The sequence below is a fragment of the Strigops habroptila genome, chromosome 8, assembly GCF_004027225.2.
Source record: "Strigops habroptila isolate Jane chromosome 8, bStrHab1.2.pri, whole genome shotgun sequence".
NCBI lineage: Eukaryota > Metazoa > Chordata > Aves > Psittaciformes > Psittacidae > Strigops > Strigops habroptila.
In genome coordinates this window covers 17741161-17755190 of record NC_044284.2, presented here as the reverse complement: position 1 = coordinate 17755190, position 14030 = coordinate 17741161, and the positions used below count along the sequence as shown (strand labels likewise).

The following is a 14030-nucleotide window of genomic DNA, read 5'->3' as shown; positions in this document are numbered from 1 at the left end:
TTTGTTTGTTTGAGCACATTTAACTCTGATTTGTTTTCTTTTATTTTTTTAAGTTTGCCAACTCAGTTCATGGGGACAAAGCAGCTTTTCCATGTCTTCGATTGATCCAATATTTTGCTTTTTGTTTTCCACTCAACTAAAGCTAATTTTTGCCTCATTTTTTTCTTTTTTGAGCATCAGCACCCCAGTCTGATGAAGGCTCTGACATTGATTCTGAACCAGATTTACCTTTAAAAAGAAAGCAGCGTCGCAGCAGAACAACCTTCACGGCAGAGCAACTGGAAGAGCTGGAAAGAGCTTTTGAGAGGACACACTACCCTGATATTTATACTAGGGAAGAACTTGCTCAAAGAGCCAAACTCACAGAGGCTCGTGTCCAGGTATGTATTCAAAAGCTGCCTAAAAAAGGGAATTTCTTTTTCTGTTAGCATGTCATTCCTTTTATATTCTGAAGTGATCCTACTCTGGGATAGAATGAAAATGCGAAGCTACATTGTTTACAACCTCAGGGGGCTTTGCTGAGGACATTGGGTCCAATGGACATTGGGTTTCCAACTGTTTAAGACAACTGCTTTGAAAAAAAACCATGTATGTTTTTCCCAGTAATTGTTCCATACCTACCATGAATACAATACTGAGCCTTTGGAGAAGAAGGTCTATTATCCCAGTTTGTTTGTTTTATGCTTTTGACAGCACTCTGCACGTAATCAGGTCAGCTGTTGTGCCAGTCTATAGGTACTTAACTGATTTCATCTGTTGTTGTTTGGGTCTTTCAGGCATTAACAGAAGAGAGAAAAACATATTAAAAAGGACAATGTGTCTGTAGAGCCATGCGAGTGAGCAAGGTTACTGGTGCTGTATCTACAGTTTACTTTTAAGTTAGCTTTTGAAGTTGACTTAATTTAAACCTTGTAATATCTGTTTTAATCTCACTGTCAGTTTAATTTGAAAGAAAATAAACCCTCAAATAACTGTTAGGTCTTCACAACTTTGTGTAGAACCACATTGTCTAAAACAAGCTAATGCGCTGAAGGAGTAAACCATGGAGTTGATTTAAATCAAAAAGAAGCGTGAACCTGGATTTTCAGATGCACAAAACCAGACAAATAGTCAAATAATTCTGGAATAAACTGTGCCCTAGAGTTCAGGTTCAGGCTTGGACTTATCTGTTTCATGGCAAAGTAGCATGTCCTGTGAAATGTTTAATACTTCAGGTGGAATCCTCTGCTGTTCTTCCACTACTTGATCTCTAAGAGTAATTTAGAAAAGCATGCCTGTTTAAATCTGTCTGAGTTGCAAGTGTTCATAAGCAAATGTGTGATTGAGTGACAAGCAAAATATTGTAGCCTGTGATCTAACCAAGGAAGAGAAGTGAATGGTAACTTGTGATCTAAGCAAGGGTACAGGTGAATTTGGTTGCTTTGGTGAAACTCTATTTTTATGTTTTGATCTTTGAAGCTCAGCCTGAGCCAGACTCTGCAAACCAAAATAGCAATAGAAAACATGCCTCTGACTTTTTGAGACAAGCACACCTATTGCAGCACGGCTGTATTATTGAGTATCTGTCTTGAAAGGTCCAGACTTTTTCAGTTTTACCTGCTAAACTTTTTTTTTTTTTTTTTTTTTGGAAGACTTCACACCACATTTCTTGTAAGTGTTTGTTCTGACTGTGACAAAATCAGATGTGTAGATGAATTTGTCTAGAAGGCAAACTCAGTGGTGCATGACTCTTTTCTTAACATGTTTACTAAGTGACATGCTTGCAAAACAGCTTCATCTATAGACTTGTGTCAGGTAAGACCAAATCAAACCCTAGGAATCATCCACACACAAATATAATAAAGATAGCTTCCTACACAAGTTCTGTTAGCAAGACGAATGGGATCTAGTATATGATGTTTTGGGTTATGTTAGCTTCAGTGCCAAAATACGATAAAATGAAAAAGACCTTGTTCGTGTTTTTCTAATTCAATGACCCACAGCTAGAAGAAAAGCAGAACTCTCATTAACATAACAGCTGTCTTAATGTGGCTTTAACCCTGTGACTTTTTACATTCCTTATGGCTTCCTTGGTTCCCTTGAGACACATCCTGTCTCACACCACTCCTATGATATACAGCCTCACAAATTCCCCAGTAACTCTGACATGGATATTTTACCTAACCCAGCATGGAAGAAAGTTCCCAGTCAATCAATGATTAAAATACCAGAACAAAACATTTCTGGATTAAAGATGAGCTGGGGTTCAAGTAACCAGCCTGTGGGCAGTTTCCTAGTGCACTCCATCTGTCTGGTACCCTTGAAGACTGGCAGAATGATTTAGCAGTGGATTAAGGGATACAGGATTTGCCTTATCAGCATTCAGCACCTCTCTATAGCTCCTTAAAATAGCCACCTATGATGGGCATGAAATAAAAGACAACCTGTGAAAAGAAAATAACCCCAAGAGACTTGAGGCTGAGAGGGCTGGATAGCCATACTGATGCAACATTCAAGCTTTCTTAGTCACACTTCTTTTTTGGTAACAGTATGACAGAGATCAGAGATACCAAATTTTATATAGATACATACACAAAGATCTCTTTGACTGCTTCCCAATCAAGCATCATCTAAAAGAGGTGGCTTTTTGCAGCCTGAGACCAGCTGAGCCTGGAAAATTTATTTTTTCTCTGGAGCTGTAAGGTCCAATTTTGTAGAGTTGTTTCACACTGTCTAGGAAGTTATTTAATTGATTACAACTAGACCAACTTGCTATTCCTTCAGTCCCTTCTTGTAGTGCTTGCATCTCATGTTTTGTTTTTTCTACCCTGCCACCCCCATGCTTCCCCTTTCCTTCTATTCCCTGAGGTGCTCTCTGAACACCCGTGAAAGGAAGAGTCTTAAACTGCCGAACCATCTATTTTCTCACTTTCCCACTGTTGAAGGGTAACCAAATACATGTTTCTAAGCTCGTTTGTTGGAGTAGGGAAAAGAAGTCGCTTCTGGGCTGAGATCAAGCTTAGAGCATTTCAGCCCCTAAGGGGAATTTTTTGAAAGCCACAAACAACTGAAAACAGACTTTACACTGTGAATGTTATTTGTGTACTTAATTGAATCTTTCGCCTCCATGTTTGAGCCTAGATGTGGTGTAGAGCTGGGACAATCTCTTCTGCTGCCTCTTCCAATGGCATCCGGCTCTTCACTGCACGTTAGAGGCAGCAGGAAGGGGAAAGATCTTTGGTCTTGTGCATTCATCAGATACAATTCAGAAACATAAGCAGAGTCTCAAAGGATGACCATTAAACAAATAAAAACACTCCCACCCACCCACCCCCACTTCCCCCCTCCCAGCATCCCCCCGGGAATGTGAGGTTAAAGATTCACATGCTGAGAGTAAAAATCACAACCATGCAGTGCTTTACTGGTCCAGTTTAAAACCTCATTAAAGCCATTACTGAGTTGCAGTGCAGGCCCTTAAGGTCTGTAGTCTATTTTTACCAACTCAATCTGAAGGCGAAGTCTAAAAGTGAAATTTTCCCTAGTGTAGATAAAGATCAAAGGCTCTTTCTGAGCTTCAGAGCAGTGCAGTTGTGGTTTCTGTAACAAATAGTGCATTAGGAATGAAGTGGGTAGCATCTTTTCTGACCACCTCTTGATTCTCACATCAGGCTTATTTTTAGACCTGGATGAACTGGGTGAACTTTGGCAGCAGCTTGGAGCCTGTTTCAGATTGACGATGGGAGGTGTTTACTTCAATCTTTCAGCGAAGGGTTTTTAAATAAGGTGCAGGTTTGTCCTGTAGCAGGAGGAGGGCCAAAAGCCTGCCTTGGCTGATGAGGGCTGGCCAGTCAGACAAACCTTCTTGGGCTGTGTGTTGAAGGTAGGCATCCCAAATTATCAGAAATGTGATGTGTGAGGCTTGTGTGTTGGACCACATTGAGGATGCACCCCCAGGTGTATGGGATTGTGCAGGGCAGGAGGTCCTGCATTGGAAGCAGCTGACACATGGCCTTCCTATTTAACCCCAAAAGACAACAGGAGATATTTGTTTGGCCTGTTTCAGTCCATGAATAATGGTGAAAAAGCAAGGGAAGTCAGGAAGAATTTAGAAATGTGAGTATGTCCCGTCCTGAAAAGGTGGTTCTCGGCCAAATCCCAGGTTTAAATTGGTTTGCTTGAAAACTTCCAAAAAGAAAAATATTGTTTAACAAAAGAGCATGTCTGAAAATTCAAGCAGATCTCTCCAGGCTACTAGGACGAGGTTGAATGTTCCCATGTCAGACTTGTAATCAGCTAGTAAGCTTTTGTAAAAAGCTTATTACAACCTCAGCAAATAAAAGAAGTCCCAAGAGCTCAAAAGTCTTGAGTAGCCAGAAGAAAAATTATAAAAATATTTTTTTTTTAAGTGCTGTGCTTACATATTGTTTCCTTTGTTTCACTGTGGTTCAGGGAGGGAAGAGATGGTTGGGAGAATAAGTAGTGGGAGGAAAACTAAGAGAAGAAATTATGACTCTTAAGCTAGTAGTAAGGTTTGAAAGATCTGAAGTCCAGTTTCTCAGCTTTAACAGTCTCTTCTCAGCAGCAAACAGTGAAAAGCATTCACTGGGAAATCATGGGGAAGGGAGGACCTGTACTAAAAAAAAGTCTTAACTTGCCCTCAGCTCCTCTGAAATGGTTTGAGTCTGTGTGCTGAACAATTCAGTGCAATGAGAAGACGGGATAAAGGAATGTAGGATGGATTCAGGAACATTAAAGACCTTTCAGCAGATCTTTACAGTTATTCCTGATGTGGTTTATGGAGAATTTCTAGTGCCTTTTCTTGAGGCTGTCCCTCTTGCATCAAGTATAGGATAAAGAAAGAAAATGCTGTGTGCATTCTTGTAGTAGATAACCCTGTAATTGCAGATATTCTTTTTCCCCCTGAGGAAAAGGAGAAATTCTTATGGGTAAATTAGTCAACTACAAGCATATGCAGGCCCAAGAAGACATTTTTAAATATAAAGGAAAAGAAGGGATTTGATTTTGATTCACTTTTTCTGGTCTCTGCTGCCTAAGGGCTCAAATTAGTGGTGCTTTAATTTATAAATACACAGTTCAATTTGCTTATTACTCAATATTTTGCAGAACTGTTCAGCTGCAGTGTTTTAGAAGTATTTGTGTGGGACTGAGTCAGAGTCTTTTCCAAGAAACCTATGACAGTTGAATGTGTCGGATCACACTGGGAGGTGGTTGGAAGTCCTTGTTCCCTACTGGTTTTGGGGTCTTTTTCAATTTTGTGTGTGGTGTGGTGGTGTTGTGGGGTTTCTTTTGTGGTGGGTTATTTTTTGTGTGTGTGTGGTTTTGTGGGGTTTTTCGATGGTTTGTTTTCTCCTTTTGTTTTAAAAGAACTCTGGTTTCTGTCATATTGATAACTTCTTGTATCCCAACCAGCATGACTTCCCATCACCATAAACAACAGCTCCCGGCAGACCCCAGGCAGAGAACCTGCACTGGTGGCCATGGCAGGTTAGCAGCACCGCTTTGGGATGCTGTGCGGAAGCAGGCTTACCCACGGTGTGCCCCTGTGTGTATACAGGAGACCTTATTCCTGTGAGGCTGGAGGTGTGCAGATGTTGCAATGAAGCTGATTTAACAACAGTGTTTGCTGAAAAGCAATTCTGTTTCTACTCTTTCTTTTTCCTATGGCTAGTCCCTGGCAGTGCCCTCCCTGGAGCTCATTTGATACCATGGTGAGCCAGGGTGGAAATTCACCCTACTGCAAAAAGAGAAAAGGGATGAAAAAATCTTTTTTAACTTTTTTCCCCCTGTTGTTCTGCGTTTTCCCCATCGGGTTAGGCAGGCACACAGGCTGGTGTCAGGTGTTGGCCTGCTGAAAGGGTGAAAGTGCCTGCACAGACTGCTTGAAGGCTGCCGAAGTAAATGTAGCTCCAGCATCAGCAGGGACTGCAGGATCGGATGCTGCAGGTGTCTTTAGAAGTCATCCTGCAGTGTTTCACAGACGTAGCAGAGTCAGCTCTGTCATGGATGGTGCAGCACAGCTTCATTATCAGTTTCCCTTCTTCAGTCTCCCCTCTTTGTAGGGCATCCCCACTGCTATTCTGGCCACCCCAAATTCATTCCCTGATGGTACACCCACCAAGGACTCCTGCTTGCAGGATGGTTAGACTTCATTTTGAACATGTGAATGTTGGGAGAAGCGAGGTAGAGAATATGGTGGGTGGGTTAGACAGTTACTGTGAAAAATATCATAAGGCAAAAGAGGAAAAAAACAAAAAAACCCCTCTGTCTAAAATTAGAAGTGCCGTTAACAATACATCAGTCTTTTGACTTTGTGTGCTTTTGGCATTGATGCTTGCAATGGTTGGGACTGTGTATAACAAAATATCCACGGGTTTTCTGCAAAATTCACATCTCAAATGTTTTGCTCTGTTGGATCAGAGATCTTTTTGCCTTAAAAGCACATAGAGCACTCTGTGTTTATGATCAGACTGTTGAAATGTCAAGGCTAATTACACTAATGTGATCCCAAGTGTATAAATTCATCTTTTAAAGAATATCCTTTTGAGATGAACAAAATAAGATTTTGGCATGATCACTTGCAAACTACTTAAAATAAAAATTATAATAAGAGGCAGAATCTAAATATGAGAAGGTATAGATGAGAGAAACCTATTAGTTTACCTCATCCATTCTACATTGGTGCAAAATACTTTTTTTTATATTCTTTTGTGGACTGATTTCTTTTTTTGGTCAGTCCAGTTCTAGATCCTTGAAAAACTAGAATCTCCAATATTTATTCCCCTTAAAGTAAGTACTCTTAATTTCATTCTCTTCAGATCTGTTTTTGAGATGTAAATTTTGGCCAGACACTAGGGTTCAATATTGTTACCATTTGGGCAATTTGTGTTCCTCCTTTGAAAGTGACATAGAAACTAGGGAGCCAGAGCCTCACTAAAATCAGTGTGATTTGGCTTCTGCTGCAGACATCACTTTTGGATGCTTGGGCCTTTCAGACAAACCACATTGCCTGTGTCTGCATTTGCACAGCACCAAGCACAATGCTGGACTAATTTAGAGCTCCTTCACATTACACCAATGCAAGTGGATCACATTCCTTCAGACACAGTACTGTTTGTGTAAGAATGCTATATTTTGAGTCTCCAAAATGCAATAGCTTGCTTATCCACTGCTTTTGTTTCCATAAGGGAATTCTGTGTGGTAGTGGTGAAGTACTAGCTAGGGTTGGTCTGCCTTCCACTGAGATCCATGCTATTGCTGGTGTAGGCAATGCATAAGATACATTAGTTTGTCAGATTAAGTAGGCACAGATAATTTAGAGTTGGTTTCTGTCACACCTGCTGCAGGGTGGCATTTTCTCACAGTATGACACCTGTGGTCTCTACCAGGGGCTATATTATATTCTGAGCATCTCTACATCCTTCTCAGAAGGGAGGTGTAGGAGAACAGAACCGTCCATCCTGTGGGAACCTGCTAGATTTGAAAAGGCTGCTCAGAAGATGAGGATTTTGTCATGCTGGTGGAAACTGAAATTTGCTGCACATAAGAGGTCATGGTGTTTACATCATGCTGGAAATGTACAAATAGAATAAAATACTTCCTCAGGTGTTTACAATATGTTTCTAAGCAGACACATTGGCTTGTGGTGACCAGTTTTATTTTTAAATCTTGGCTTGATATTGGCAAAATTTTTCAGGATTTCTTTAATCAGTGGTAAAAGTGCGCATGGATTCTTCAGGATATATGCTGATCAAAAAAAATAAAAGGATTTCCTGAACTCTTGAGAATAAGTCCAGGCAGCCGAATGTAGTCTAAGTGAAATACTATGACTAGAAAGTAACAATAAAATAAATGATCTCAGTTAACTCAGAAAGCATATAACTGCTGCTGAATTAAGTTTGGGATCTGACTAATTTTAATAAACATTATATAAAGTGTAAATAAAATTTTTAGAGTTATTTTTTCTAGTTACTCTTTTTAGTTATCTTTTCTTGACTTTTCGAAACCTATTTTCAATGATTTAACTCTCCCATTTTATTTTGTTTGTATTTTTAGCTCCTGTCTTACTGTTGCATTATTTCTGCTTTGCGTTCTGTCATGTACAACAGCTGAACTCTGCAGTTACTTGGTATAAAATGGGGGTTAAACACAGTGGCAAAACAAATCTCCAGCCATGTGAAAAGGGAGAAGCCATGATAGTAAATAATAACAACAGTAAAACCGATTGTGTTAAAACATCCAGAACCACAGATTCAGAGCTTCACTGTGTTCATTTATAAAAAATAGTGATGGTAAGAGTCGGGGCCATGCTTATGGTCCTTTTAAAGATAAATTATTTTTATCAAGGCTGGTCCAAATCCCATTAAAATCAGAGAGGAACAAATGTGTGTGCGGGTCGGGCCCCTGGTGCTCACTGTAAAGGTGTGTGGTGTGTTTTCTTTTTTCTTCTTACTTTTTTGCTTTATTAACGTGCCTCTGCTGTTCCGTAGTGACAAGTGTGTGCGGTATTAGTGGCAATAAGCCTTGCTCTGCAGGTATGAATTTGTTCAAGGGGTTTTGGTGAGTTAATTTTGGACTAACTCTGGTGCCAGTCAGGTGCCATCTGCCTTCCTGTCACCCAGGGAAAATAAAAAGCCAGAGCAGGTGGCAGAAGGTATGTGCTGCATTGATGGGGCAGCAGTGGAGCAGAAGTGGCTGGAGCTGATGGATGAGCCTGAAACCATGGCTGTGCCAGCATAATGTGACAAGGCTGACAGTCAAAGAGTACCCATTTAGCACATCCCAGTTACGTGGGACTGAGGGGCTAATAGTGTTGTTTCTGCTCAGCCTGGGCAGGTTCCTGCACCCCTGCAGAGTCCCACTTAATTTAATGGGGCTCCAGGTGGCAACAGAGCTCTGTGCAAGTATGTTCATTGAAGGGCTGCTGTAGACTTTTTGATACCATTGAGTGTGTCCGTTTCAGGGATGTAAAACATACCTGTGGTTCTGGAAAAATGAGAATCTATAAAATGAGCCAGAAACCTGTCTGTAAATAAAAGCATAAATCTCAACATTAACGCAAATCACTTGCTACTGAATTAAAGTTTGGGATCTGACCAATTTTAATAAAGATCTAGGGCGTTTAATAAAGATATAGCAAATGCTTATCTGTAGAGGAAAGAAAACCTAGTTACCTCATTTTCCTCAGTGAAATCCACTCAGGTAGTGTAGTTCAGTTAATGTTTTCAAAGCATTTGTAGATCATCAGATAACCTCCTTGACCTGGAGAAGGGAGAGTGTCATGGAGAAAGCCATAGTTAACGACCTGGGTAGGCTAATTACAACATGCTTTTACTGTTCCCTGCTCCCTCTCTGACCTCCATTATCCTTCTTAAATGCTCTTTGGCTATTTAGCAAAGCCTTTTCCTCCCTATTCAGTGTGTTTTGCCCCTTTTTCCTTCTCTTGGGTCGTCTTCTGCAGGAGTGTAAGACTGGTGGGCTTTGGGAGACATAGGCAGATGGAAGGAATTTGTGAGGAGTAAATAAGAAATTTAGACTTAAATGTCAGTGAGGGAAGCAGAGGTAAGGTGAGAGAAGAAAAAAAATATAGATGTCTGTAGGATGAGAAAGTAAAAAGATATTGCTGAATCTAGACCTATCCTTAACTCTCCATCTCTCCCCTGGTGCCTTGTCCCTGCTAGCTGCTTTCAAAAATGGTTCATGTGGAGGCAGAGGGAGGGTAGGTATGTGCAGCAAAACACCAAGAGAGGGATTCTGGGGTAGGCAGAGGCCCCATCTATCCCTCTGTCCTAAATCCTAAACTGGAGTGGGAGTATGTAATTGAGGGGTAGAAGTTGTGGTCAAAAGAGGAGGCAGCTGTGTGAACTGAGCATCTCATTCTGGAAAGAGGATGAAGCCAGATCAAACTACACGGTGACAGATGGCCCATGTCAGAAACCAGATGGCACACTGAGTCCCACTACTCCTCCTATGAAATAGCAAGCAGAGGAGAAGCCCACAGTGTAGTCCAAAATGTTTTTGCACTTTTATGTAAGGGCTACTCATGGTTTGTGAATGATGTTACACCTAGAAATCCAGTCTGTGATGGCTGATTCATACGCCAGCGTGGTCTGATTGCAGAAAGGGTGACAGATCTGAGACCCAGCTTTTACCTATACGTCTACATGTGGCTCATCAGCTAACGCACCTCAGTTGGCTTTCAGGCCAGGCTTTACAGGCTGTGCAGAGGTACTTTGTAAGATGCTAAATACCCAGTTAAGGTTTTATCTAATTGATAATATTCATGGATGATCATTGCAACTGCTTCTGTGTGTACAGTTACGAGTAATTGTCTCCTCATTTACAAGTGTGTGTAACCTCCGTTATCTCTTTCTTTTCTGGGGTGGTCCACTTCATGGACTTGAGCGTTATAATCTAAAAGTTGTCCTAAACCTGCAGTCAGGGCAGTGTGCATGCACGCTGGTCCAGGCACCCCTGCTGTGGCTGGTTGCCGTTCTGATTCATGGCATGTGTAATCTCTATAATATCAATATGAATTTGCATGTTTTGCAACTCTTATTGTGTCTGCATTTGTGAAGTCTTGCCTCTCCCTTTCATGGAGGTAATAAGAGCCATCCAAGACTTTGAAAACTTAAAATATGAACTGAGAATGACGTGAAGGAAAACAGATTTATAGCTAAAATGTCTCGCTAATCCAAACTCCATCTGTCTGGTACCCTGTCCTGGGAACAGATTTCAAAGTGGTACTGAAATGCTAATCTAGTACTGAAATTCTGATCTACTGTTAATGTCAAGATTATTAAGAGATGTTTTGTACATATGTGAACGTACATGAAAACTTGCTGGGAGGGATTTGTGTGTTTTGTACACTGGGTTTGTATTTTTCAAATTAAAAGCTTAAAGTTCTGTTGATCATTAGGGCAATGTAGTATCCCAATATATAAGTACAAGCACCTTCCAACAGTGCATTAAGCAATGCAGCTAACTCGTCAGCAAATTAAATATAAAGACAATACAATCCAGACCAAATAGCTTTGGCTGGCACTTACACCAAATGGAGAGATGTTTTCCCTTTCTTATTAAATCTGGCGCAATAAGGATAGTGATTAATAGCTATTAAAAGCACTCAAGTTTGAAAGCATCAGTCAGCTTGTTTCTCAGGAGAGGGTGTATTTGAGAGGAAACTAGGGTTTCCAATTCCTGTGTCCTGCCTGCTGAACCATGGAAGTGTCTGCCAAGGGCTCTTTTCTTGTCTAGGAGTCCCAAGCCCAGTGCACATCTCTGTATCTCTTGTCTCAGACACTGAATGCATTTGAAATATAATGCCATTATTTCTGATGCACCCCTATTAAATGTACAAAAATCAAATGTCCCTAATTAAAACATTTGTAGGTCTGGTTTAGTAACCGGCGTGCTAGATGGAGGAAACAGGCAGGAGCCAACCAACTGATGGCTTTCAACCATCTGATCCCAGGAGGATTTCCACCCAGTGCCATGCCAACTTTGCCGACGTACCAGCTCTCTGAGCCCTCTTATCAACCCACCTCAATACCGCAAGGTACAGTAGCCAACAAGTACTTGGTTGAAATAGTGTTATTGGGAGGTTTCCTGTGTTGGTCTGTTGTAGAAATATTTTCTAATTAGAAAAAGGCATGTTGACTAATTTAGGGTCTCAGTCAGTGGGGACCTTGCAAGGCTACTTATTTTAAGCATGTAAGAACTTGGGTTTGTTTTGCTGCAAGAAAAGGCTGGTTACATGTGAAGGATGTTAGCTAGAGAAATAATAACCTCCTGCACGGCAGAGGTGCAGTGTTGGTAAAGCAATGTACACACTTCCCTATCCTTCTATTGCATTGGCCCCCATTGCTGAGAGTGCCTGGTGTGGTGGGGAAGGAGGCAGAAGTTGATTCTGTCTTCTTTTTTACTTTCAATAATGGTGCACTGGAAACTTCCATAAGTACTCTGAATATTTATCTGATGATAGTGAAAAAAACCCAGCTATTTAGACCATCTTATTTCACATCAGATAGTAGCAAGCCTCAGTATGGTGAAAGTTTTGTCTTAATGTTATCAGAAATTCTCTGAAATTTGATGTGTTGGTTTTTTTGGTGGGGGGAGGAGGGAACAGAGCTTCAAATCTAGGCTATGCTAGATTTCATTGTTAAAGAAAAACCTAGTAACTGAGATTTTATAAAACAAACTACTGTATTCTTCTTGCTCCCTGCTTGAGATTTGCATCCTAACTGTTGGTGGATGTTCTATTAAGGGAATTTTTCAAAGCCCAGGGCTTCTCCCATGCGCTACTAGGTTCACTACAAACCATGGCAGAATTTCTGTGCTGTGACCAGGCGAGAAAAGCCTTTTACCAGTTTTCTAAGCAAATAAAGCTTTTCCTTTTTTTTTTTTTTTAAAAATACATATCTATCTATATAAATATTGCTGTATCAATTCTTAATAATACATGCCCATTAAGGATTGTGTGAAACCTGCATGTGTCTTGTTACGATTTTACAGTCTAATTAAGGATTTTTGTGTAATCTTACTGGCCAGTTAAATATCGAGCAATATTAAAGATTTAACTTTCTACTTATCTAGTGCTTAGATGCAGGTTCTGACGCATTTCTGTCAAGTTGAGCTTCACATAATGAACTTATTATGCCAGAAAAAAAGGGGAAAACATATCAACATGTTTCTTTTGCTTCCAGCCGTGTCTGATCCAAGCAGTACCGTCCATAGACCTCAGCCTCTCCCTCCAAGCACTGTACACCAAAGCAGCCTCCCTTCAAATCCAGAGAGCAGCTCTGCCTATTGCCTACCCAGCACCAGGCATGGATTTTCCAGCTATACAGACAGCTTTGTGCCTCCATCCGGGCCCTCAAATCCCATGAACCCTGCCATTGGCAATGGCCTTTCACCTCAGGTCAGTCCTGTGTTTTCAGACAGAGGATTTGCTGTATACCAGAACCAAAGAGTCTATTCCCTCAGGCCACAGTATAATGAATTGCCAAATTTAAACCATAATGTATTCTTTATACAAGCCACATGATTTCAGTTTGCTAGTTTCCTTCTTTTTTCAAGAGTCATAGCTTATATTTAATTTCCAGCGATTTATAATGTAATCATGCAGTCTTCATGTTTAAATTCAGTCGCCAAACATTTGTAATGTTACTGCTATTCTCCTGAAGGTCCATGGCTAGGTACAGAAAGTAGATCATGTAGTTTTTCTGTGAATATATGTTTAAGATAACCTCACCAAGGTTTCACCGAATGGTCCAGGAAAATTACAGGCAAGTTGTATGAGGAGAGTTCCAAGGGCTGAGCAGTGTGCATTGAGATGAGCTATAATCGAGTTATAAATACATAAATTAGGACTATTACTGCTCTTTGGCAATATATAAATGCATGAACACCATAATTGTTTTTCTAATTTGTGTGAGCTCTTTTTAGGAAATCGTGTTAATAAATTGCCTTGATAATTGAGTGTCAAAAGGTTGGTTAAATTTTCCTACACGTGGCATCCATCTGAAGCTGACATTATTAGTTAAAGCTTGAATAGATGGTAGTTTATTTTATTAGCGAGAGCTTTGCCCAGGTGCTTGGAAAGCAATGTCCACTAAATTCTGAGAAGTCACAAAGAGGATGCAATCTATAATTACAATCAGGAATCTCTTCAGGGCTGCAAGTGAGAGTTTTAACAGCTTTATCTGCTTTCTACCCTTTTTTCCTCTCAGTGGTTAGAAAAACAGAGAGAAGCTCAGAATGACACAAATGAAAAGTGAAAAGACAATTATACTCAATTACACACTAATCACCGACTATCACCACTGCCTAAGCAGGGAGAGGGCATTCTAATAGGCAGAAAATGAGATTTTAATGGCACAAAGGGTGGCCAAAATAACGACTCGTATATCTTTGCCTCCTTCGTTTTCTTCAACTTGTGGTTTGCATCTCGGGAGTACAGTTCCTGGTTCCTGTGCAACGGTGATAACTCTGTGCAGCTGAAAAGTTCAAAGGCACTAGAGTTGAAAAGAATG

General features: G+C 40.5%; 1 protein-coding gene across 5 annotated transcripts in view; it reads left to right on the top strand.

Moving 5' to 3' along the window:
- PAX3 (paired box 3) overlaps positions 1-14030 on the top strand; it is a 79325-nt gene that overhangs the window by 53964 nt on the left and 11331 nt on the right. For 3 of the 5 annotated variants that reach the window (XM_030494580.1, XM_030494584.1, XM_030494582.1), the window contains 3 exons: positions 175-380; positions 11389-11554; positions 12702-12916. In XM_030494580.1, coding sequence (XP_030350440.1) covers positions 175-380; positions 11389-11554; positions 12702-12916 — 587 coding nt within the window. The remainder of the gene's footprint in view (positions 1-174; positions 381-11388; positions 11555-12701; positions 12917-14030) is intronic. The other 2 variants (XM_030494581.1, XM_030494583.1) reach the window with 1 other exon arrangement.